Source organism: Marmota flaviventris, chromosome 13 (assembly GCF_047511675.1).
Source record: "Marmota flaviventris isolate mMarFla1 chromosome 13, mMarFla1.hap1, whole genome shotgun sequence".
NCBI classification, from domain to species: domain Eukaryota; kingdom Metazoa; phylum Chordata; class Mammalia; order Rodentia; family Sciuridae; genus Marmota; species Marmota flaviventris.
The window spans coordinates 50,590,459-50,617,218 of NC_092510.1; the positions used below are offsets into that span (position 1 = coordinate 50,590,459).

Here is a 26,760-nt window from a genome sequence, read left to right on the forward strand (position 1 = left end):
TTGATTTTTATTTCACTCATGACTAATGATGTTAAATATCATTTCATGTGCTTATTGCCATTTGCATATCCTCTTTGGAGAAATATTTATTCAGAGAAACATTTATTCAGATCCCTCTTTCAGTTTATAATGGATTATTTATGCCATACTAATATAAGATGTTCGTAATGGGGGAAATTGGGTGTAGGGTATTAGGAATTCTATGTAGTAATGTCTAGTATAGAGTTGGCAAAGATAAAACTTTATTATTACCATACACTATCTAATTTTTAATAAGGTTAGAGAATGCATTTTAAAAAAGTGATTATATTCTAAGTAATATTTCTAACTTATTTTTCACTTGTATTGAACATCTTTTTAGGTCAGTAAATTCAGGAATTACCATATCTTACATCATTTTTTAATACTGTGTAGCTTGTGCATGGCTTTACAAGGATTAGTATAATTTTAATGCTTTGAATATTGGAATTAAAAACATTTAGCATTCACTTTAGCATGTCATCAAATCCTCTAATCATTACTAAAAACATTTTAATTTCCTTATTGGTGTGAAGAAGTACTGGATAATAGTGATTTCTTTTTTGTTGATAGAATTTTTGGTAAGCTAATTTTGACTTATTTGAAAAAATGTTTAGTGCCTAAACTTTAAGATATATTTGTGGCTGGGCTCGGTGGTGCACACCTGTAATCTCAGTGACTCAGGAGGCTAAGGCAGGAGGATCATGAATTCAAAGTCAGTCTCAGCAAAAGTGAGTTGCTAAGCAATTGAGTGAGATCCTGTCTCTAAATAAAATACAAAATAGGGCTGGGAATGTGGCTCAGTGGAATGTGGCCCCTGAGTTCAATCCCTGATAATCCCGCCTCCCCCAAAAAGATATGTTTGTGGATAACTCAATATTGATTTTTTTCTTAATACTGAATTGTTGTTTTATCCTTTTTATTGTTGATGTTATAAATACAAAATTATTTTAGACTAGTTTTATTTTTATTGTATGATTTTTCTTAGCTATTTGATTTTTTTTCAAAATACCAGGTCTCTGCTTTTAGAAGCTTTGATGGTAGTCCAGACAGTCTCTGTTTTTATTCAGTTTATAAGTGAGCAGTTATAATTGTCTGACTTATCTATATTCTTTTTTAAAAATATTTATTTTTTAGTTGTAGTTGGACACAATACATTTATTTTATTTATTTATTTTTATGTGGTGCTGAGGATTGAACCCAGGGCCTCACACATGCAAGGCAAGTGTTCTAACACTGAGCCAGAAACCTAGACCTGAATATATTTTTTATCAACTGTTTTCCCACATGGAGACATAATGAACAGGAACTTAAATTTCCAGAGAACATTTTTTGCTAGTTTGGTATTCAATTTTGGAGATATCAACTACCAGTAATTCTAGATAAATAATTGGTCAGTGGTACTTAAAAAGAATTACACTAATGTGGGATAATAAAGAGGAAAATTGTTAAAATTTTAATTTAATAGGACATATTTTTAGTGTCAGTAATAAACAAATATAATAGATATTTAGCCAAATAAATGTTCTAAATTTTAGTGAGGCTTTTTAACAATTGCATTCTTGAAAGATGATTTCTTTATATTTCTTTATATGCATGGGTGGAAGAAGTTTATTTATTTATCTATATATATAAAATATATAATAATATACATATAATAAATAAATATATCTTTAAAATCCGATAAGCCAAATGCCACTGTGTGGCTTAATCATTTTAACGTGGATCAATAGTTTCTTAGATTAAAAAAAACAAACTCCCAGTCCAATTTTATAAATGTGGTGCTGGATACCACAGAATCAAGGGAAAAATGAACTGGAAAAAGAAATATCTATGGCTTTTATGAACGTCTTTACAACTAGGGGAGTTTATTATCATGGGAAATAAGCTTAACTCAATAAGAAAAGAGAAAAGAGAAGATGCAAACCTAATTCCAAGAGAACTGAAGAGTCTCCTGAAGATTACGATGGAGAGAGAACCGTCTTTGCAAATAAATTTTGAATTGCTTCTGTCAGTCATGTGCTACACTATAGTAAAAGAAGAGTAGGAGGCAGTTTTTATATCTAAATGTGTACTCAAGTGAAAAAGAAAAGAAAAATGTATTTCATTTTTCATAATTATCCATGAAAGCAACCTTGTATAATTCATCTTTTTAAAGCTGTTATGTGTTTGTAGGAATTAGTTTTGAATGCCCATTTGTGTTGATCACTAACTATAAAGTAGGAAAATGATGAAATCATGTGGATTAGATTGTCACACTTATAAATATTATACATTTAGATACAATATTGTATGTTCTTAATAGTTATTGAAATTAGAAGTTCATTTAAAAGTTTGTTAAATACTGATGTTTTTATTACCAGAAAAGGTTGAGACAATACAAAAAAGATAAATTTGTTTATTATTGTGTGAATCAGAATCTGTGATCCCATAAAATCTGTTCCTGATATTTTCTCTTTTTACTATCTGTAGTTTCTTTTATCACACCTAAAAGCATTATAATTTTTTTCTATTAAACTGTCTTGTAAGCTGAGCAAAGTACTTTCTTATTCATTTCTTGCTGAATAAGAAGGTTGGCATTTCCTCTAGTTGATTCTTGCTGCCTCCCCCTGCTTGCATTTACCCTTTCTGAAACTGTCCAGGCTTTGATCATTGCCATCCTCAGTGACTTTAATTTTGTTTCCTACTCTCAAACCTGCACAGTTAACCATGGTCAAGATGTCTGGCACAAAGAGTTTTGAATATTTGTATGTTCAACTATTTTTTGAAACTACTGTGAATTTTAGAGTAAGGATTGCTTTAAGGGAGTTGTTTATGAGAAATAAAAGAATCTGGAAAACAAGACTGCTTTGGCTATTAAAAAAGAGTTACAAATGAATTATAATTCACAACAGAGAAATATAAGGAATTGCCCTTAGAGACAGAAGAGTTTTCATCCACAATCCAGGTCTTTTGTTTACTTAAAATGAAAATGCTGGTAGAAGTGTTAGCACCCATTTTGGCCTTTAAGGTAATGACCCAATATCGTATCTGGCATGTAATAGCTACCCTTTGAATATGCCATTCTCCTTTTGGTGACCTACATAGTAAAATAAATATCAATAAGATTATCATGGAAAGGTATGAACGTATTCATTTGTTTTTAATAATTTTGAATGTTTTTCTGTGGAAGCATTTGCTTAAAGGAATTGAATATAAACATAACATGTTTGGACTTTTGTGAAGTGGAATTCTGTGGATTGGAGGTTATCTACTTACTGTTGCACAGAAATTCCCATGTTCTCAGTCACAAAGCAGCATTAATTTTGCCCTGGAGTAGCGTTGTTTTTCTCATACACTGTGCTGGCTACATGGAAAGTAAGAGAGCTACTATCAAATCAAATAAACATGCTTCAAACTGGAATGCCTTATTAAGATTCAAAATGTTAAATACTTTAGTATATAGACCCTTTTTGTAAAACATACCATGTTATAAAAGTCAAATAAGAAAACATACAAGCTTGTTTGAAAACTGTAGAATATTAACTGTAGGATTTACATCCATGACAACATAAATACACTTTACTGTAGAAGTAACACTTAGAAGTATGTGTTTATTTAAAAAAATTCCACATTAAAGGTCAGAAAAATGGAATAGTATTGCTTATTTTTATGGCATTAGGTTAGAATAATGAATCATAGATTGTTCTTTCTGTGATCCTTCAATACATGACTCTGGTTGAATTGTATAATATTATGGTATTTCTGTTTTCAAATACTTGGAAACTTTGACCCTTTGAGGTATCTTTTTTGATAATAAAAAATAATTTGAGGGCTGGGGTTGTGGCTCGGCAGGAGAGTGTTCATCTAGCACATGCAAGGCCCTGGGTTAGATCCTCAGCAACACATAATAATAAATAAAATAAAGGCATCGTGTCCAGCTACAACTAAAATAAATTAAAAAAATAATTTGAGACCTTCTAATTTAAGATCTTCAATTTTTTCACCATTGCAGAAGAAAAATAAGTATTGTAGTTAAATGTTAGCACTTGTATAATAAATAATTTACAGCCATTAAAATATAACAAAATAAAATATACTTAGCACTAAAATAGTCATTATTGAATTAATCAGTCTATAATGATTCAGTCCTTTAGAATTATCTTTTTGAAGTTAAATTATTGCCATTTTGGTTCCTTGTGAAAATTTGGAGTGTGCTCTTCCATAATCCCAGCAGCTGAGGCAGGAGGATAACAAGTTGGAGGTCAGCCTAGAAACTTAGTGAGATGTCCAGCAACTTAGCAAAACCCTATCTCAAAATGAGAAATAAATATTTAAAAGGAGTGAGGTAAAGTATCCCTGGGTTCAATCCCTAGTACCAAAAAAAAAAAAGAAAGAAAAAATTCTGGAAAAATAGTTAAATAAAAATAACTCTCTACTTATATAAATTGCTGGACATTTCTGGGGCAAACTTTGTGCAACTGCTTGGGGAACAGTGCTATATATAGCACATAACTGAGAAATCACCAGCTAGTATGTACTTGTGTGATACTTCCCTCTCCTATTTTTCTTGGTGTCTATTTAATCAGGCTAAATTTCATATATAAAAGTTTTTCTGCTTGTCCAATTCCTTTAAGTTCACATATATCATCTTAAGCTAAATATATAGTATTTGAAGAAGAAACAATACCGTGGGAGCTGTTTTTTGCTGTTTTTCAGCATGTTCATTGCACATATATGCTTTCATAGCTTTTGTGAAATTTTGGAACAGGTCCATGCATGTTGTAGGAGCAAATGTGTGTAGAGAACATCTGGGTATGTTTGCTTAGTTGTGCTGCTGAATTGGAGTTGGCAGCTCATGCCTGGTTTATGATAAAGTAACATGTACCAAAGGATTGAATAGGAGGCATCCTTCTCTACTTAAACTGAAAACTTACTTTCTTAAGTGTAGTAGATTGCTTAATTGGGCTTAATGTGATTTAAAGAGCTATAAATCAGACAAAGAAAAAGTAGAATAACCTATAATATTCACTAAAATAAAAATCTTAGAGCAATATATTGCAGAAAGAACATAGCAACCAGATAATAAATGACAAAATGCATAATTATTTTGTATTATATAAAGAAATCTGTTCCTAGTTTAGGGAACAGTGTAGTAGAGTGTAGTACTGTACATAGAATATAGTGCCGTATATAGTTCACTGACCTGTATGTAGTTAAATACATGAATTTGTTTTGGATTTTGAATTTTAATTAGAAGTCTGTTATATTTTATGCTGTTACATTGATTATATTAGGATTAAATGAATGTTATAGTAGTTCTCTTTGGTGTTACTGGAAGTTTTTTTTTTGTGTGTGCTTGTGAACAGCATGTTGTTATTTCTCTAGCACCCTCTGCTGGATATGAGAATTAATTCAACATATCAGAAGATAGAAAAAAATGTATTATTAGGAGTGCTTTAATTATGTCTGTCAACAAGGCCCACTCTTGGAAGGAGTTTGTTTAAACATTTGACTTTTTTTTAAACTCTCTTTACTTTATTTACTGATAGTTTTAGTAATAATAAATGGTTTATGAATTTGTTTTCATTTGGACATTTGATTCAAAAAAAGGAAAGTGTGAAAATAAAGATGTGATCTCAGCTTATTATTTCAGCCTGTTTAGTTTTAGTTTAGTCAGAAAAAATAGAACCTCCTCTTGACTTTTTAAATGGAAACCATATAATTAATTAAAACATTATATTATATACATAATAAATAAAAAGACAACTTGAATTGTTGATTCTTTTATCACAAAATTATGGGCTATTTCTGTTTTTAATGAAATACATGACTGTCATTTTTGTAGAGAAACTTACATATATGCTTTTTAGAATTTAAAAAATTATTTTAACCTTATTAGACTGGTTTCTTTCCTCTATCTGCTCATTATTACCTTTTAAAATATTTTATTCTTAATGCCTATGGACCATTTCCTTGTGACTGGCATGACTCCTGATTTACAGAATCTAAAACGAGCATACTGAATACTGATAAAGCCAACATTAATTCTTTAAGAGCAAAGCTTTATTCTGTAGGGTTTACCTAATATTTTTTAATTAGTTTTGGGTCACAGAGGTTAATGTTTATTCTAGTCTGGGCTAAACATGAGAATGTCCCTGCTATAGTATATGCCATGCTTTATATAACTGCAATCTCTGGGGGTCCCTTGTTCTAAGGATGGAAAGTCAGCATTCAGAAGGAAGGTTTTTTTTCAATGATGGGAATCAGAAGTTAGTTGGTTGTTACTTCTTCGACATTATCTTGGTCCCTTCACATAGGGATTCATTTGTTTTTTATTGATATATATTTATATATCTATATATCATAAAATTCATCCTTACAAAGGGCGCAGTGCAGTGGTTTTTAAAATATTCAGAGGGTTTTGTAACTGTCACCACTAATCCCAGAATGTTTTCATTACCCTTTAAGAAGACTAGTATTTGTTAGCAGTCAGTGCCCATTCCCTTCTCTCTTCTCCCTCTAGTCTCTGGCAGCCACTAATATACTTTCTCTCTATGGATTTGTCTGTTATTGACATTTCATATAAATCATATCATACAATATGTAATAGTTTGTATCTGATTCTCTTACATTATGTACATTTTCATGGTCCATCCATGTAGCAGCATGTAGACTGGGTAATATTCCATTTCATGGATACCCTACATCTTGTTTATTCATTCATCAGTTGCTGGACATTAGAGTTCTTTCCACCTTTGTTAAGAAAAATGCTGCTTTGAACTTTGATGTATAGTTTTTCATTTGAACATGCTTTCATTTCTCTTGGGTATTCACGTAAGCTTGAAATTGCTGGGTCATATGGTAAAGCTTTTGAGGAACTATCAAAGTTTTCCACAGCAGTGGAACCATTTAACATTTCCACTAGTAACACATGAGGTTTCCAGCTTCTCCACATTCTTGTGATAGTTGTTATTTTCTGTTTTTAAAATTGTAGTCATCTTAGTGGATATGAAGTTCTCTCTCTTTGTGGTTTTGATTTACATTTCTTCAATGGTTAATAACATTGAACATTATTTCATATATTTTTTATCATTGCATTTTTTTGATAAATATCTACTCAAGTTCTTTATTAATATTTTAATTGAAAAACACTTTTTTCCATACTAAGCTACACCCTAGTTTGAACTGTTTGACTTTTTGTTGTATGAGTATGTATTCTGGTTACTAGATCATTATCAGGTATAGGATTTATATTGTCTCCCCTTTGTAGATTGTCTTTTCACTTTTAAAATAAGGTCCTTTGGTACACATAAGTTTTTAATTTTAAACTTATCTATTTTTTCCTTTTATACTTTGGGTTCTTGGTGTTATGACCCAGAATCCATTACCAAATCTGAAGTCAAGAAGATTTACTCCTATGTTTTCTTCTAAGAATGTTATGATTTTAGCTCTTATATTTAGGACATTGATCCATTTATATTTGCATATGATGTAAGGTAGGGTGTCCAAACTTATTATTTGCATGTGTATATACAGTTGTTTCAGCATTATTTAATAAAAAGGTGGTTATTTCCCATGTAATGGCCTTTGCACCCTTGTTGAAAATCAGTTAACTACGAATTATGGGTTTGTTTCTGGTCATTTAGTTTTTTTCCCCCTACATGTCTATCCTTATGCCAATACCACACTGGTTTGATCCTGTAACTTTGTAGTAATTTTTGCAATTGTGAAATATGTCTTTCAACTTTGTTCTTTAATGCATTACAATTCTTATTACATATATAGAGCACCATTTTTCATATTTCTGGTTGTATACATAGTATAGTCACACCAATTCGTGTCTTCATACCAGGTAGTTTGGATAATAATGATCATCACAATTTATCTTAATATGTAAACAATATAAATAGAAATTGAGTTAAATTCTTCCCTTCCCATATACTTTATATTTAGGCATAAAGAGTTTAATTTGTTCTAATGATATTTTATTTTCATTATCAAAACACTAGGTTGTTAATTGGGTAAATAATGGTACTTGCACCATATTTGCCCCTTAACCTTTAATGCCTTTGCTTTTGTTGTTATTTTTGAAAGAATTTCTGTATGGAACATTTCAATCATATATGAAAGTAGGAAAAGTACTGTAACAAATCTTCATGTGTCCATTGTTCAGCTTCAGTAATTATCAGCTTATGATCATGAAGGTGTAGTTCATGAATTCCTATACCCAAACTCCAGCTTTATTATTTTAAAGCAGATCTAAACATCACACAATTTTATCCTTGTGTGTGTGTGTGTGTGTGTGTGTGTATATAATGTATAAAGGTAGAATTTTTTAAAAATATGTCATTATTACACTAAAACATGAAGTAAAATTTCTTAGTTATAGCAAATATCCATTTTTTTTCATTTCCAGTTGTTTTGGAGTGTTTTGAGTCTTCAGATTGAACTATGAATATTGACTAGTTTCATCTTCCATTGGAATGCTTGTTATTTAAAAAAAATCTGGTGGCATAGGGCATAAATGTCAGATTTTTACCTTCAAAGAGATTATATTATAAAGTATTAGTTTATAATTTGGATTTAAATTACCTTTAGACCCAAAAGGATCACATTTGGAATTATTGCTTTCAGCCTCCTGAAAAAAAATATTTTGAATATATTAAATTATTAATAAATATTATTGATGGAGTTGTAAAATCTAAATAAAGCATATACTTCAATGTAAAAAACTAATGACTTTTGTGTGTTTGTGAAACAAAGTGTGATTATATCCCCAAGCAGAATGCTCCTGACTATGAGGGCCATCAGTAGTAATTACATCTAAAAAGGCCTCTGAAGAAAAAGGGGTGTTTGTGTTTTGGCTATGCATGATAGCAATCATTACAGGAATGTGCTTTGTCCTAAAAGAAGTATAGTTATTCAAAGACTGTTTGATTATTATCCAGGCTTTAATTTATACTGCTTCTCTCATTGTGACCCATTACCAGCTGTCTGCAAACAAAAAGAAATGGTGGTAGAATAGAGGAAAAATAAAATTAATCAAGTTGAACATAAAAAAAAGCTCACCTTGGATTAGGCTAAATGTTTGATATTATCTCCTGCGAAAATTTTCTCTAGGAAGGGAAATAAGATTATTAATGAATTTCTCTACTGTTATTGAAATCACTGTATTTGACAGAGAACTCTAGGCACACTATTTTAGTGAGATGTGCTGGGTGTTCTCATAGTCCTACTTTACCTGCCCATGACCCCATAACAGGTTTTGGTCATGACCAGTTCCCTCTTTAAGAGTAGGAATCCAATGCTTTCCAAGGTTGCATTTTCTCAACAAAAATAGTATTAAAAAAAATCTCTTTCTCTCTCAATTTGTTTCTGGCCAGAAACTGAATCTTGCTTGAAAAATTATGTTAGATTTTGTCATAAAGAAAAATTTTGTTTTGTGAAAGATGCTGTTTGTTAAAATCATGGAATGACAAGATGTAGTATGGGAGAAAATATTTGCAAATCACATATTAACAGAAGACATATCTAGATCATATAATGAACTTTTAAAATAATGAAATATTATGTTAGAATATTAAAATAATATGAAAATAGCCCAGTTAAAAATGAGGGGGACTGAGGATGCTTAGTGGTAGAGTGCTTGCATGAGGCCCTGGGTTCAATCCCCAGCACAAAAAAAGAAAAGATTTGAGTAGGTACAGCATCAGAGGAGATATTTAGATAACTAATAAGTACGTGAGAAGATGCTCAATGTCATTAGGGAAATTAAAATTAAAACCAAATGTGATACCATTACATACCTATTTAAATGTTTGAAAAACCCCAAACAAATAAGCAATGATGCCAAATGTTGATGAGGATGTGGAACAATGGAAAATTTCATACATTCTTGTTTGGAGTGTATATTGATACCACCACTTAGGAAAACTCTTGTCAGTTTCTTAAAATATTCAGTATATACTTATCATTTGACCCAGTCATTCTACTCCTCCCTGTTTACCCCAGAGAATTGATAGTATATGTTCAGACAGGGACTTGTACATAAATACAGCAGCTTCATTTGTCAAAACCTAAACTGGAAACAAACGTCCATCAATTGGTGAACAGGGAAACCAGTTATGGTACAGCAACACAGTGGAACACTGTTCATCAATGAAAAGGATTGAATTATTTCTACATGCAACCCACAACAAGAGTGAAATCTCAGAGTACTTTATGCAGGGGGAAATAAGCCAGGTAATAAAGAGTATACATTGTATGATTTAAGTCACATAAAATTTCAGAAAATACAAATTGCTTTATAATGACAGAAAGCTGGTTATTGATTACTTGAAGATGGATGTATACTTTCAATATGTGTAGATTATTGTATGGAAATTGTATCTCAGTAAAACTCAAAGACAGAAAAAGCTGGCTCTGGGGCATTCTTCCTGAGTATGCCTCACTTCTGCAAAGTATGAAAACTGAAGTTATAGCTAAAGTAATCTAAAGTGATAATTACAGTTTTGGGATACAGTGATCCATGTCTATTTTTTTTTTTTGTGGTCCCGGGGATCAAACCCAAGGCCTTATCTCCAGCCCTATTCATATCTATTTTATTTTATTTAATTTATATATTTTTTAGTTTTCGGTGGGCACATCTTTATTTTCTTTTTATGTGGTGCTGACGATTGAACCCAGTGCCCCGCGCATGCCAGGCGAGCGTGTTACCGCTTGAGCCACATCCCCAGCCCATATCTATTTTAAATACCAATGTTTATCAGTTTAAACTTTTAATTTGTTTTTAGGCAACTACTCTGAGAGTAAGGAAATTGGAAGAAAATATTGAAGCAGAAAGAGCGGCACATTTGGAATCAAAATTTAATTCTGAAATTATTCAGGTAAAATATAAACACATTTTTTTCTTAAATTCTGTTATAACAGCGAGGAAAACAACATTATTTTGGAGAACTTTATGTCCATTTAGGATGGGTAATATATTGTTATGATGTTCATTGTGTTAGCTTTCTGTTACTGTGACAAATATCTAAGAATAACAACTTAGGGAAGGATAGTTTTATTTTGGCTCATGAGATGTCAGTCTATGCTTGGCTTGCAGCATTGCTTTGGACCTGAGGTAAGACAGAACATTATGGCAAAAAGGTGTGGAGAAAGAAATCTGCAAAGCTCACAGCATTTAGGAACTAGAGAGCAAAAGGAAAAGGGACTAGGAAAAAGAAATACCCTTTCTGCCAGGCATGGTGGCCCATGCCTGAAATACTGGTGGCTTGGGAGGCTGAGGCAAGAGGATCGCAAGTGCAGGGCTTAGTGTTAACAATTTACTGAGGCCGTGTCTTAAAATAAAAAAATTTGGGGTGGGGAGGAATATAGCTCAGGAGTAAAGTACTATCCCCAGTATCTCTTACTGTTTCACACATTCCCCAGTCACATATTTCCTCCAACCATGCCCCATCAGCCTGGTTTCCACCACCCCTAGTAATCCATTTAGCCATAATTGGATTATCCACTGATGAGATCGGAGTGTTCGTGATCCAGTCACTTACCCAAAGCCTTATCTCTAAACATTGCTGCGTTGAGGACCAAGCCTTTAACACATGAGTCTTTGGGGGATATTCCAGATCTAAAACATAACTTTCATTATTGTATTTAAGGTAAGGAAACAAGTAAGGATATATTATATTAGTCGAGTCGACACACTACAGCCTTCACTAGATCTTATGAGATTTGTCTCATGTATGGCTATTTTTGTGCTACAGTGGCAGAGTGGAGTTGTGACAGAGACCCAATAGTCTGTGCATTAGTCAGTTTTCCACCAATATAATTGAATCCCTGAGGCAATTAATTTAAAAGAAAAAAAGTTTATTTTGGCTTATAGTTCTGGAGGTTCCAATCTGTGATCTAGTAGTCCTATTTCTTTGAGCCTTTGGTGAGGCAAAACATCACAGTTGGGGCATATAGTGGAGAAAACTTCAAGAGCCAGGAAGCATAGCAAGAGAGAGGATTGGGCAGAGTCCCACAGTCCCCTTTGAGGACACACTCCCAATGACATAAGGACCTCTACTAAGGCCCCCACTTCTTTTTTTTTTTTTTTTTTTCCAGGGCTGAGGACTGAACCCAGGGCCTTGTGCATGCTAGGCAAGTGCTCTGCTACTGAGCTAAATCCCCAACACCACTTCTTAAGGTCCATGGCACCTCCCAGTAGTGTCATCCTGGGGATCAAACCTTTAACACTTGATCCTTTGTGGGACATTCAACATTGAAACTATAGCAGCCTGTAGAGCATAAAATATTTACCATCTGGCCCTTTGCAGAAAAATTTGCTGTTCACTGTTCTTTTTGTCAGCAGCCATGGGATGAATTTGCTTTTGAAAACATTTTAAAAAATATGCATCTTACTTATTGAGTGCTTAGCTTGTGCAATCACCTATCACTGTATTAAGAGCTGAAGGTATAAAAGTAAATTAATTCATTTTGGAGCTAACACTCCATTACCAGTGATACTGCATACCTACATATATGCGTAGATATATAGAGATAGAGTCAGAAATATAACATACTTAAATACTGTGGGAGCATAATAAAGGCAGGGATAAAATTTAGGAGGGGAATTAAATGGAGGTATCCATAGGAAAGCATAATCTGGTAACTTACTAATGGATAAAATAGAGTGAAGATAGGTGGCTGGGATGCCTGAGTTCAGGCCATGCCATGGAAATGGAAAGGAGCAGTGTGGTAGTCAGAATAATGGCTCTTCAGAGATGTCCATATCTGTCCTAATCCTCAGAACCTGTGATTACCTGTTCATATAGGGCAAAAGAGACTTTGCAGATATGATTATCTTGATGATCTTAAGATGTCTTCATTTATCTAGTTGGGCCTGGTATAATCACAGGGGTCCTTATAAAGGGAGGCATGAGGATCAGGGTCAGATACAGAGCTGTGACAACAAAAGCAGAAGCCAGAGTGATGCTGCCATGAGCCCAGGAAGGTGAGTGAACTCCGGAAGCTGAAGAGTACCCCAGAGTCCGCAGAAGGAACGCAGCCTTGTTGATTCTGAAACCCCAGGAGTCCCATTTCAGACTTCTGACCTCCAAAACTGCAAGATAATAAACTTATGTTGTTTTAAGCCACTGTTTTGTGTTCACTTGTAATACTAGCAGCAAGAGGAAACAAATTTACAAAAAACTGAAAATACACTGTAGATTCTACAATTATAGATAACTTAGTTTGCAGTGTGGAGGGAGAGAAAGCAATAGAAGACAACACCGAGGTTTGTGCTGTGTGTAAAAATGAGCATTTGCAGGTGACCGTCAGGCTTGGAATTCTCAAGAGAGAAGATGATAAGTTTTGGACATGTTGAATTTGAAGTGCAGTTTAGAGGTTCAGCGTTCTTTAGTGTATTTGAGAAAATGGTCATGCTAAGTACTTAAACAATACAAGTTATACTCTTGTCAGTTAAGTGGACAATTCCTTTTCCTCTATTCTCTCAAGCATCTGCCTGTAGTTTAATTTGGATCAGCCAGTTTCTGAGGTGTCAGGAGAGTTAAATTACTCAGGAGGATATTTGTTCGGTCTGCTACCTTTTCTAATTTAATATTTTGTAGACAATTATGACTTTTAAATGTTTTTTTGGCACTTTGATTATGGTTAAAATTTAATAATAAGGTATTTATAATTCATGCTTCTGTTGAAAAGAATTTTTGATGAAGATTATTACATATATTTTTTAAAATCTAAAAAATATATTTTTATTGTATATATTTTTAAGATGGGGCTGGGGATGTGGCTCAAGCGGTAGCGCGCTCGCCTGGCATGTGTGCGGCCCGGGTTCGATCCTCAGCACCACATACAAACAAAGATGTTGTGTCCACTGAAAACTAAAAAAATAAATATTAAAAATTAAAAAAAATATTTTTAAGATGTTCTTTATGTTATTATATAATTGATGAGTAATTATGTTTGAATATTGCTTTGTGAATGGATGTAATAGATTATACAGAAATAAAATACCATGTATTTATTTCTAGAAGAAAAAGTTATTTAAACCTCTTTGGCTTTAGCAGGTCTGAAAAATCCTGCTGCTTTATTTGTGCTCCTTAATTTCTCATCAAGTTGGATGTTAGGATTGTCCAAATCAAGTGAATGAAGAGTAACTATAAACACATTAAAACTAATTTAGATTAAAAAATTGTCTTGGGACTAGGTGTGCAGCTCTGTGGCAGAGTGTTTGCCTAGCATGTGTGAAGCCTTGGGTTCGATCCTATGACTGCCCAAAACAAACAAACAAACTCTTGTTTGTCTCCTCACCCACACTCCTATTTTTCTTTTTTTGTTTTTGGTATCAGGGATTGAAACCAGGGGTGCTTAACCACTGAGCTATATCCCCAACCCAGAACCCCTTTTTTTTAAAAATTCCTTTTTGTAGTGTAGATGGACAGGATGCCTTTATTTTATTTATTTTTATGCTGTGCTAAGGATTGAACCCAGTGCCTCACATGTAGTAGGCAAGTGCTGTGCCACTGGGCTATAGTCCCAGCCTCCCAACCCTTTTTAATATTTTATTTAGAGACAGAGTCTTGTCAGGTTGCTTAGGGCCTTGCTAAGTTGCTGAGGCTGGCTTTGAACTCGCAATCCTCCTGCCTCAGCCTCCCTAGTCGCTGGAATTATAGGTGTGCTCCACCATGCTTGGCTCCAACCTCCTATCTTGACTTTCTTTATTCATGAATATTACCCCAAATTAATAAATGCGATATATGTCCTGCAGTTGCAGTGACCATCTACTACTTTTAAAGTCTTGAGTTCCTTGATTTAATTTAAATTTTTAAAATATTTAGATTTCCTCCCTAAATTTTAATATAATTTTTCTTGTTTAAATAGTTTTTAATATAAGACGCAACTACATTTGTGAGGATTTTATATTAGAGTTTTTTTAAACTTGTATCTTTAATAAAAGGCCCATTTTACTTATAAAATCTCAGACCCATGTATTTGATTGTGTCTGTTTGTTAAAGCAAGATTTATTACCTTTTTAAAAGAAGGATAGGCTTGGGCCTAGGGCTTGTAGCTCAGTGGCAGAGTGCTTGCCTAGCATGTGTGAGGCGCGGGGTTTGATCCTTTGCACCACATAAAAATAAACAAAGTGCTGTCCATCTACAACCACAAAAAACAACTACAAAAAAAGAAAAAAAAGATAGGTTCACCCAAAATGGCATCAATAATTCAAAATTAGGGTTTCTTTGTAGTTATATCACAGGGAAAAATGTAGTTTATCACTATAAAACTGCATTTTTTTAGCCGCATGGTTTAAAATTAATATTGTCATCTAACATGGTGCTGTGACAGAAAAAAGCAAAGGTTATATTTGAACCATAAATTTATAAATATTGACAGATATATTCAGTGAGGTTCATCTGGTAACATTCAATTTCAGATTAGTTTAAATGCAAATGAGACTATTAAGTAGCTGTAATCTTACAAAACTGTTGTCAAATATGTATTTTAAATCTTCCATTATTCAATTTGTATGCTGTGGCATAAAAATGATAATATAGAGTGAAAAGTAGAAGCATCAACTCAGAATTGTGAATTTGAAGTCTACTTTCTTTTAGTTAGATTGGTTTACCATTTGAATATTCTTATTTTCTGAAAGAAGATAATGCTGATAAGAAATGCTGACAGAAGAAAATATTTCCTAAATTTACTGTTTGACTTGTAAACATTAGATTTAGATAAAAACAACAAAGAACAAGAGAGTTTAAAAGTCAAAAATTGAAAATTACTGAGTTTTATTTACATGTCTATTTTACTTCCTTACTTCAAGTGTAAGAATAAATGCTTCAGCTATTTCAGAATATTTTTATACAACTAGAAATGATTCTGGCAGTTATAATTCATTTAGATTAATTCATGAAACCTCTTAATATTGATGTACATTTCATTTCTTGCTGGGTTTATCTTTCCTCACTTGAGTTGTTGCCAGCCTTTTTGAGGATGACAACACAGTTTTTCCTTGATTTCATGGCCCTTTGCACATGACTCTGTTATAGGAAGTGCTTATAATAAGCACTTATAATACATCATCTGTCCTCTCCTAAAGACTCTGAGCTCTGAAACGACTAAGACTATCTTTCCATGATTATTATATATCTGTTGAGCATTAGCACATTGCCTAGCACATATTAAATGCTCAATAACTATTTGCTAAATATTGTCTCAGTAGATCCTTGTAGAAACCCTGTAAAGTAGACGTTCTAGATATTTTTCTTTTTCAGTTTCATTTCTAGAACTCAGGTGTTTGGAGTTTTAGTAATAGGCCCAAGATCACGTAAGTTAATTTGTTGAGCTTAAGTTGAAACCTGAGTTTTATGAACAAAGCCATTTTCTATCTAATGTGAAACATTTTTTCCTACCTCTTCCTTTTTAAACTTTAGCAAAGTATATTATTTTTAAATTAGTTTTCTGCAAAGGTAAAATATTTATGTAGTTAAAAAATCAAAACAAGATTTAAAGAGTGAAAATTCTTGCTTTTACTCCTATCTCTCCTCCTTCTGCCCTTGCCTGCTTATTCTTGTTATTTTCCTTGTTACCACAATTTTCGTGTACTTTATATACTGATATGGACTTAGTTATTTTCAGTATATTTTAATATTTAATAGTGTATTGTTCTACAACACTACACAGAGAACTTTTTTTCTAAAGTTGCTTGGAGGTCTTTTTATAGCTACATATGATTCTTTTGTGAGAATGAACTTTTAAAATTCATTCTAGTGTTGGTAGACACAGGGAATCTATTTTTAAAAATGTTTTATTATGTAGAATTTGAAGTATAGGCAAAAATAGAGAGGATAGTAAAATGAACCCCCCATCTACCCATCTCCCTATTTTAACACCTACTTCAGGCCAATTGTGTTTTATCTATTACCCCACAAACTTTTCCACCTCCAGATTATATTGAAGCAAATCCAGGATATCAAATATCTACAACCATAAATATTTCAAATTGTGTTGTTTGATAATAAAATTTCATTCTTCTATAGTAAGAAATCTCCAGGAATAAACAGATCTGTTCAAAGTTGCTTAAGCTTATAAAGATATTCATTTAATAATGTTTCTCATAAGTGAGGAAGAATATTCCTTTTACATTAAAAACCCACTTAATTCATTATATTTCATAAAAGAAATATCTGAATGGATTACAAGGTTCTCAAAATCAAGTATTTTTATAGAACAAGTTATGTGTATTGGCCTATACTTTTTCAAAGCACAAACCTTCACTCTTCCACTCTTCTTTTCTTTCACTAAATGTGTTAAGAAAAACACATATTTATTCCTTTTTTCAAACCAAAGCAAAAAGAAAGAAGTGTCTGGATGAATGATAATCTGCTGTTGATAAAGTATTCTACTCAATTTAATATTGAAGATCCTTGAGAAGCTGAGGCCAGCTAGGGCAGCTTAGTGCTGTCTCTAAATGAAACAAAAAGGGATAGGGATGTAGCTCAGTGGTAGCATACACTGGGTTCAATCCCCACAACTGCAAAAACAACCACCACAACAAAAAAGATTTCTCAACTTGTTTTAATTACTTCTTTGTCATTTGGTAGTTACGGATTCGAGACCTCGAAGGAGCTTTACAGGTAGAAAAGGCTAGTCAAGCAGAAGCTGTTGCTGATTTGGAAATGATCAAGAATGAATTCAAAGAAGTTGAAAGTGCATATGAGCGAGAAAAGCTTAACGCCCAAGAGAGCTTTGCAAAGCTAAATTTGTAAGTATTTTACTGTAAAATTCTCTAAATTAATATGAAGGTTTTGTAAAAGCTATTTAAGTGCTGGGTGTGGTTGCACACACCTGTAATCCCCATAATTAGGGAGGTTAAGGCAGGAGTATTGCAAATTAGAGGCTGACTTGGACAATTTAGCAAGACCCTGTCTCACAATGAAAATAAAAAAAATCAAAAGGGGTGGAAGTGTAGTTCAGTGGTAGAGTGCCCAGAGCCCTGGACTCAATCCCCAGTGCTGCAGAAAACAACCAGTTGTTTAAATGTGAATATGTAGCTGGGTGCAGTGTGTGTGTGCCTGAAACCTATCAACTCAGGAGGCTGAGACAGGAGGATTGCAAGTTTGAGGCCAGCCTCAACAACTTAGTGAGGACCTGTGCAGTTTAGCAAGAGCTGACCTCAAAATAAGAAGGGCTGGGATGTGTATTAGTGGTTAATTGTCCCTGAGTTCAATCCCCAGTATCCACCCCACCCCCCCAAAAAAGTGAATATGTAATATTTTAGATCTACCTGCCATTAATGTCAGTAGTAGACTAGGGATAAAACTTTTTGAAATATAAATATACTAACCAGTATAGGTAATATGGAAATGCTCTTTTGGATTTTGTAGTCACAGAAATGCATTTTTATGCCAGAAAATTAATATTTTAATGTTTTGCATTATATTTATTAATATAATGCAGTATTTAAAAAATTTGATTTCTAGGTTACATATGGAAATAATGTTTGAGATTTTTTTCAAGTGCAGAAATAATAAAAGTAACACTACTATGTGGCTAATGTGCATTGTGGCTCACTACATAGCATTGCATAGATTAATTAACACTGTAGGAGGAAACTACTTTTTTTCTAATTCCTGTTTTACAGATGTGAAAATTGAGGCTTCATGCAGGTAAAGACACATCTAATAAGGGCCATTGTCAAAATCTTTCTGACTCTTCCTGATATTAACCTTTTTCAATTTAGAAACCTTTATCTCAAAACTCTTTGAAATGCTTTAAAGAAGTTTGTAATTATCTAACGTGTTTCCAAAAATCAGTCAATAATAGACATTTGGAACCATTTCCCCTGAGAGGGTAGAATTCATACTGCCTTTGGTATATGACAGAGTAATAGGTTGGAACATTATTGGAATTATATATTATTAGAGTTATATATTTATTTTTAAACAGTTTCTATTTATGACAAGTAGGTGTAGTGGTTATCTGTTTACAGTAGCAATATAAAAAGATTATTTTAAAATACTTTAAGAAGTGAGTTAAGGAAAAAATTAGAATAGTAATTATTATGGGTGCAGTAAAATTCATAAAGATAGATGGCATTTGAAAGACTGAAGTTTGAAAAAATTTAAAACTATTTTTAAATTGTGATTGTCTTTTATTAATGATGCTTATGACTTCTTTTGTTTGGTTTAGTTATGGTGCTGGAAATTGAATCCAGGGTCTTTTGTGTATGCTAAGCACATGTTCTACCACTAAATGACACCCCCAAACCCTATAATGCTTATAACATTTTAAGACAGGAATTCTTTTCTTTTTCATTGGCTCATATTAATTATATATAACATTATGATTCATTTTGGTACAATAATAAATGCATGGAGTACAATTTGCTCTAATTTAGTCCCCAGTACTTCCCATTACCCTCCTTCTTCCTTGCCCTTGTTCACCTTTCCTTTCTACTACATAGCCTTTCTGCTATTTACTTAGCAGAAAGTTAAAAAAGTTTTTTTTTTTAAATTAGTGTCTTATGGACATACATAATGATGAGATTGCTGTAATATGTTCACATATATGCATATGAAAGGTAAGTGAGATCCAATGCATTGTTTTCCCCTTATTCCATCCCTTCTCCCTCCCTCTCAATCCCCTTCTTCTATTGCACTGATTTTTTTTCTATTTTGTTGGAAACACCCCAGCCCCTATTTCTTTCTTTCTTTTTTTCTGTGTATCAGAGGAAATCTTTGACTTTCTGGGTCTGGCTGATTTCACTTAGCATGATGGTCTCCAATTCTATCCATTTACTTGCAACTGGAATAATTTCATTCTTCTTTATGACCGAGTAATATTCCATTATACATGTATGTACCACATTTTCTTTATCCATTCATCTGTTGAAGGGCACCTATGTTGGTTCCATAGTCTTTGTGAATTGTGCTTCTATAAACATTGATGTGGCTGTGCCTATAGTATGCTGATTTTAAATCTTTTGGGTGTATACTAAGGAGTGGAATAGCTGGGTTATATGGAGGTTCCAATCATAGTTTTTTGAGGAATCTTCTTACTGCCTTCCATATTGTTTTTTTTAATTCTTAATTTTATTGATTTTAGCTCTGATTTTAATATTTTCCCGTTTTCTGCTGATTTTTGTGTTAGTTTGTTTTTCTTTTTTCTAGGAATTTGAGGTGTATTATTTCTTTGGTATCTTTCTATTTTTTTAATGTGTGAAGTCAGTGCTGTAAACTTTTCTCTTAGACTTGCTTTCATACTGTCCTAGAAATTAAAAATAAATTTAATTGTAGGTGGACACAATGCATTTTTATAATATTTATTTATTTTTATGTGGTGCTGAGGATCAAAGTCAGTGCCTTACACGTGCTGGGTAAGCACTGTACCACAGAAATACAACCCCCAACCCTGTTCCAGAAGTTTTTGTATGTTGTATTAGTATTATCATTTGTTTCTAAGAATTTTTAAATTTATTCCCTGATTTCTTCTGCTATCAATTCATCACTCAAAACTATATTATTTTATCTCCAGGTGTTAGAATTTTTTTTTTTTTTTTGGTGTGTGTGTATCTGTGTGTGTGTGTGTAGTGCTGGGGATTGAACCCAGAGACTTGTGCATGTGAAGCAAGCACTCTACCAATTGAGCGATATCCCCAGCCCTTAGAGTAGTTTTTGTTTTTTATCTTGTTAATTTCTGATTTCATTCCATTATGACCTGATAGGATACAAGGAATTCTGTTTTTTAAAATATTTGCTAAGATTTGCTTTGGTATGTTTTAGAAAATGGTATATTTTAGAAAATGTTCTGTATGCTGCTGAGAAGAAAGTGAATTCAGTTGTTGATGGATGAAATGTTCTGTAGATGTCTGTTAGGTCCATTTGGTGAATATTATTTTTTAGTTCAGAAGAATCTTAGTTTTTATCTGGATAGTTCATTTAGTGGTAAGAGGAGAGCTGTGTTGAAACCACTCAGTTATTATTGTATAGTGGTCTATTTGATTTTTAAATTGAGAAGGGTTTATGTATGTGGGTACACCATTGTTTGGAGACAGATATTTACAATCATTATTTCTTTTTAAAAATATTTTTCTTTTTTTAATTTTTAGTTATACATGACAGTAGACTGTTCTTTGGCAGAATATACACGCATAAAGTATAATTTATTCTATTTAGGTTCCCACTCTTGTGGTTGTACATGATGCAGAGTTACTCTGATCGTGTATACAAATTCTTTAGTTGACTATTCTTCTAGTGCAGTTCATTCATATGATGGTTTTCACTTTTATTTTCCATTTCTTCTTCATGAAATATTTCATTGAGTATGTTTTTTAGTGCAAACTTTGTGAATTTGTTTAATTTCTGCTTATCATGGAAAGTTTTAATTTTCAATTTTGAAGAATAATTTTTCTGGGCATAGTCCTCATGGTTGGCACCCATTTTCTTTCAGAGCGTGGCATATATTATTCCAAGCCTTCCTGGCTTTTAGGGTCTGGGTTAAGATATCAGTTGAAATTTGCATTTGTTTACCTCTGAATATGACTGGCCATTTTTCTCTTGCAGCTTTTAAAAGTCTGCATATTAGGCATTTTCATTATAATGTGTCTTGGAGAAGAAAATGTATTCTAATTTTTCTATTTGGAGTTCTGTGTGCCTCTTGTTGAATTTCCATCTCGTTCCTATGATTTGGAAAATTTTCTAATTTTGTTTTATTGCAAAGATTGTATATCCTTTTAGTTTGTATTTTGGAACTTTCATCTACCCTGATAATTCTTTTTTTAATATTTATTTTTTAGGTGTAGATGGACACAACACAATATCTTTATTTTTTAATGTGCTGAGGATTGAACCTGGGCCCTGCCCCTGCTAGGCGAGCTTTCTACCGCTGAGCCACAATCCCAGCCCTGCCCTGATAATTCTTAAATTTTGTGTCTTGATATTATCCAAGATTTCTTGAATATTCTGGTCATGATCTCTTAATATTTTTTCTTTATGGTTAACTTTATTTTTAAGATTATATACTTTGTCTTCAAGGCCTGAAACTCTGTCTTCACAGTGGTCTAATCTATCTAATGATGCTTTCCATTGAATTTTTAATTTGGTTTATTGAGTCTTTCCAGAATTTCTATTTGATTCTTTTTCAGGATATCTTTATGTATTTATTGAGGTGGTTTTTCACTTCCTTTATTTTATCTCTAATTTCACTCCTTCTTTTTTCCTGTAGCTCATTGAACTTTCTAAGTTCTTTCTCTGACATTTCTTTCACTGTGGTGTTAATGGAGTCAGTTGTTGCAGTGTTGTGGGCTGTTTGGCGTAGTTTGTTCTCTGGCTTGTAAAAACAGGAATGCTTAACTTTTTCTTTTTTCCATTGGTATGATTTAAATTACATTCTGTATATGTCAGTCTAAGGACTTAAGTTGCCTTTATTTTCTTTGATATTAACATTTAAAAAAATTGTAAATTTGATCTAATTAGTTTTACATGACAGTAGAATGCATTTTGACACATTGTACACAAATGGAGCACTATTTTTCATTCTTCTGGCTAAACACAGCGCAGAGTCACACCAGCAGTGTAATCTAACATGTATACAGGGTGATAATGTTTGTCTCAATCTACCATCCTTCCCATCCCCATAGCCCCACCCCTCCTTTCACTCTCCTCCTCACAATTCAAAGTTCCTTCATTCTTTCCTACACCCCCCTCCCCGCTCCCAATATGGATCAGCATCTGCTGATCCGAGGAAACATTTGGCCTTTGGTTTTTTGGGATTGGCTTATTTCATTTAGCATGATATTCTTTAGTTTCATTCATTTCCATGCCATAATTTTAAAAAACTGGGAGCAAACTACCCTTTCAGCTGCACAACCATGCCATAATTTCATTCTTCTTTAAGGCTGAGTAATATTCCATTGTGTATATGTACCACATTTTATTTATTTATGCATTCATCTATTGAATTCATCTTGTTGGTTCCATAGTTAAGTAATTGTGAATTGTGCTGCTATAAACATTGATGTGGCTGTGTCACTATAGTATGCTTATTTTACGTCCTTTGGGTAAAAACTGAAGAGTAGTATAGCTGGGTCACATGGTTGTTTCATTCCAAGTTTTCCGAGAAATCTCCATACTGCTTTCTAGAATGGTTGCATCAATTTGCAGTCCCACCAGCAGTGTATGAGTGTACCTTTCCCCCAACATCCTTACCAACATCCTTACTTATTGCTTGTATTCTTGATAATTGCCATTCTGACTGGAGTGAGATGAAATCTTAGAGTAGTTTTGATTTGCATTTCTCTGATTGATAGATGTGATGAACATTTTTCATATGTTTGTTGATCTGTTGTATTTCCTCTGCAAAGTGTCTGTTCAGTTACTTAGCCCACTTATTGATTGGGTTATTTGTTTTTTGTTGTTAAGTTTGATTAGTGCTGTATCTCAGGTGTGTGTGGTAAAGATTTTTCCCCCACTCTGTAGGCTATCTCTTCACGTGATATTAACATTTAATACATATGAATATTTGAGTATTTAGTATATATTCATATGTATTAAATGTTAATATATTATTAGTGACATAATTTTTAGATTAAAATACTCAAATATTATTTAAATATTTGTTCAAATAATATTCAGCCTATATGTATAGTTGATGGGCTATTATGAGACTGTGGGGCTTCTTTACTGTTGCTTCGTGTTGATGGTTACCTACAAGTAAACTAAAAGAAGTAACTTGAACTCCCAATAATCCAGAGCTTTCTCACAATGAAATAGTAGGCATCTTTGGGGAATTAATTCTGCTTAAGCTGTAAGAGTCTAATCTATGCACTTTTCTAATTGGACCACAAAGAGGTTTGTTCCTAAGTTTTGTTTTGGTATTATTTGTGTTTTCATACTTGACAATTTATACTTAAATTTTGTATTCTCTCTCTCTCTCTCTTTTGTTTTTGTGGTGTTGGGGATTGAATCCAGGGCCTTGTGCATGTGAGGCAAGCACTCTTCCAACTGAGCTATATCCCTAGCCCCTCAAATTTTGTATTCTGATAAGCACTGGCTGATGATTCAAAATACTAGTCAAATATTCCACTTAAGCACTATCTAACACTCTTTATTGCTTTAACGAATGCCAGTTATCTTTTCATCTTTATGTAATTGTGCTATAAAAAGTTAATAATAAAAATTAAAAAATATTTAAAGCCCAGTAGTCATTGATAGTTCTTATGACTTCCTTTCTCTCATCCCAGCATTCCTTTCCTCATATGAAGGCTGCTCCTATTCTAATCATCTGTGGTACAAGAAGGAATGATATGACTCAAGGGATGATTAGATAAGTTATTTCTTTTTCTACTGGTACTTCTGACTATAATCAATCTTATTTAAAAATACTTTAATACCTTTTAGAGTCATAAACTCAAACATAAATTTTTCAAAGTAGTTCTAAGTTTTGATTAATGTATTTCAAAAGGAGACCCTACAGACTTTTAGGTCTTTAAGGGAAATCATACCTTTAATTTACAACTTCGAGGGTAGGAAGTTTTAGGATAGGACATTGTTTTATCTATTGGAAAGAACTGATGTAGCAGTTGGTAATATGAGGTCATAGAGTAAACGCTGCCAGAACCTTGTCAGTAGTTAAATATTTTTATTTTTTACTTTTTAGAAAATAATCTTGCTCTTTCATGGGAAAGTGGGAGGGAGGGTTGTCCAGGCAGGAATTGAGAGGGTGTCAGAAGCAAAGATCTCTGTAGGCTCTGTTGACTCAGGCCTCCTAGATCTCTGGTTGTGCAGCTGGAAGGGTAGTTTGCTCCCAGTTTTTAAAAATTTTTCAATTTTTAGAATTTTTAATTTCTATTTAAATTTTTACACAAATAGAGTCACAGCATTCGTGCAATCATACGCGTACATAGGGTAATAATGCCTATCTCATTACACCATTTTTTCTACCCTATGACCCCCGCCCCTCCCCTCACTCCCCTCTGCCCAATCCAAAGTTCCTCCATTCTACCCCCAGACCCCAATTATGGATCAACATACACTTCTCAGAGAAAACATTTTGGCCTTTTGTTTTTTTGGGACTTGCTTACTTCACCCCAGTTGTGAAACGTGGCCACAGTGCCAAGCACATAGCAGTGGGCAGACACCTTCAAGTAGGTGGATAGTGGCCATAAGACCTCTGAGCATAACAAGGACAGCTTTAGGCCCAGAGTTCCCATGGTCAGGGCTGCCCAGGTGAAGCCCAGAAACACCTGTTTGTATAGTCATTGTGCTAATTTTGTCATAGTTATTCTTTGCTTCTACCCTGACTGAGGTTCTTAAGCTTCTGTTTCTTTCCAGGTAGATCTAGGCAGGATCTCACTGAAAGGAAGGGGGGAAAAAAGCTGTGTGTGTATTTAAGAGTTATAATTTGGCCCACAGGTTCATAACAATAAACATATCTATGTGAAATTATTTTATATTGAATTATTTATAATTTGAATTATTATTTGATATTATTTATACTTTATGATTACTTTATATCAAATATATATTTCATAATTCTAAATTAAGTTAGTAAATTTTTTTTTCATCTAAAACTTCCAGTATGAAACTAAAACTCTTCAATAATATGTTTATTTAGAGTTTTCAAATACAGTTTAGTCTCCATTAGCTATGGTAACTGATTGCTGGGCAGTAAGAGGAAAAAGGAGATCATGGTGATCCTTAAATCTAGCTTAGGTTTAATTTAAAATAGCATTAGTCAAAGATATACTGAATGGACTCCATTCAAGTTTTATTACACTCAATATTTAGGACTTCTTTTTTTCCCCTAAATATACCACCCCAAAATATAAAAATAATTGAAGTACTATAATGAGAATGTATTATTGTTTACATTCTTGGTGAAAGATAGCTCAAATATGGTAATTTGTTGAAAGAGCTTGTTATTATTTTTTAATTGTTAGCTGAGTTCTTTTTTTTTTTTTTTGCTTTTTGTTTTTTGGTACTGGGGCACTGAACTACATCCCCAGCCCTTTTTATTTTTTATTTTGAGATAGGATCTTGCTAAGTTATTTAGAGCCTTGCTAAGTTGATGAGGCTGGCCTGCTATTTGCAATCCTCCTGCTTTAGCCTCCCCAGTCAGTGAGATTACAGGCATGCACCACCGTGCCCAGGTGTTAGCTGAGTTCTAAAGGAGGGAAGATGGAATCTAGTAAGAAAGAAGGCATTCTAGCTACAGGTTTCCTTCTCTCTTTCTTGCCTAAATCCCCTGCATTTAAGTCCTGAGTTCTCTCTTCTGACTTCTAAAAGACAAGAGTATCCCCTTAACCTACTGGACTCTTGTCATATATACTCCCTTTTGTGTGGGGCTGTTAGCAGAAGCACAGGGGCCAGCTTCTTTGGGGTTGTACATCAGCTTGCTAATAGCAAGGGATGGTCCTTCATTTCAGGGGACCCAGTTTCAGTTCATAAAACAGTACAAAATGATAGATGCATATAATTTTATATTTGTTGAGTAGCAGTATTTTTTAATTTAAATTTTTATTTTTATCAAATTAATCTTGTATATAATTTAAAGAGTAAAACAGTAGTTAGGCTTATGAAAAACATAGGCTTCATACCCCCATTGTTCTCCACTTTCAGTTTCCATTCCTCTGAGGTAACTACTTTTAACTCTTATTGATGTTTGCTTTGATATTTAACTTTATATTTCTATATAACATGAATATTCTTCCATATTTTCAGTTTTCACCTTTAGATATAATATACTAGCCTCTACTTA

The 26,760-nt window shown here is 33.2% G+C and overlaps 1 protein-coding gene across 1 annotated transcript in view; it reads left to right on the plus strand.

The window, feature by feature from the left end:
* Positions 1-26,760, plus strand: part of Ccdc171 (coiled-coil domain containing 171) — a 398,124-nt gene that overhangs the window by 68,937 nt on the left and 302,427 nt on the right. Inside the window, exons 8-9 of the mRNA XM_071600432.1 lie at positions 10,794-10,886; positions 17,607-17,767. Of these exons, the coding sequence (XP_071456533.1) occupies positions 10,794-10,886; positions 17,607-17,767 (254 nt within the window). The remainder of the gene's footprint in view (positions 1-10,793; positions 10,887-17,606; positions 17,768-26,760) is intronic.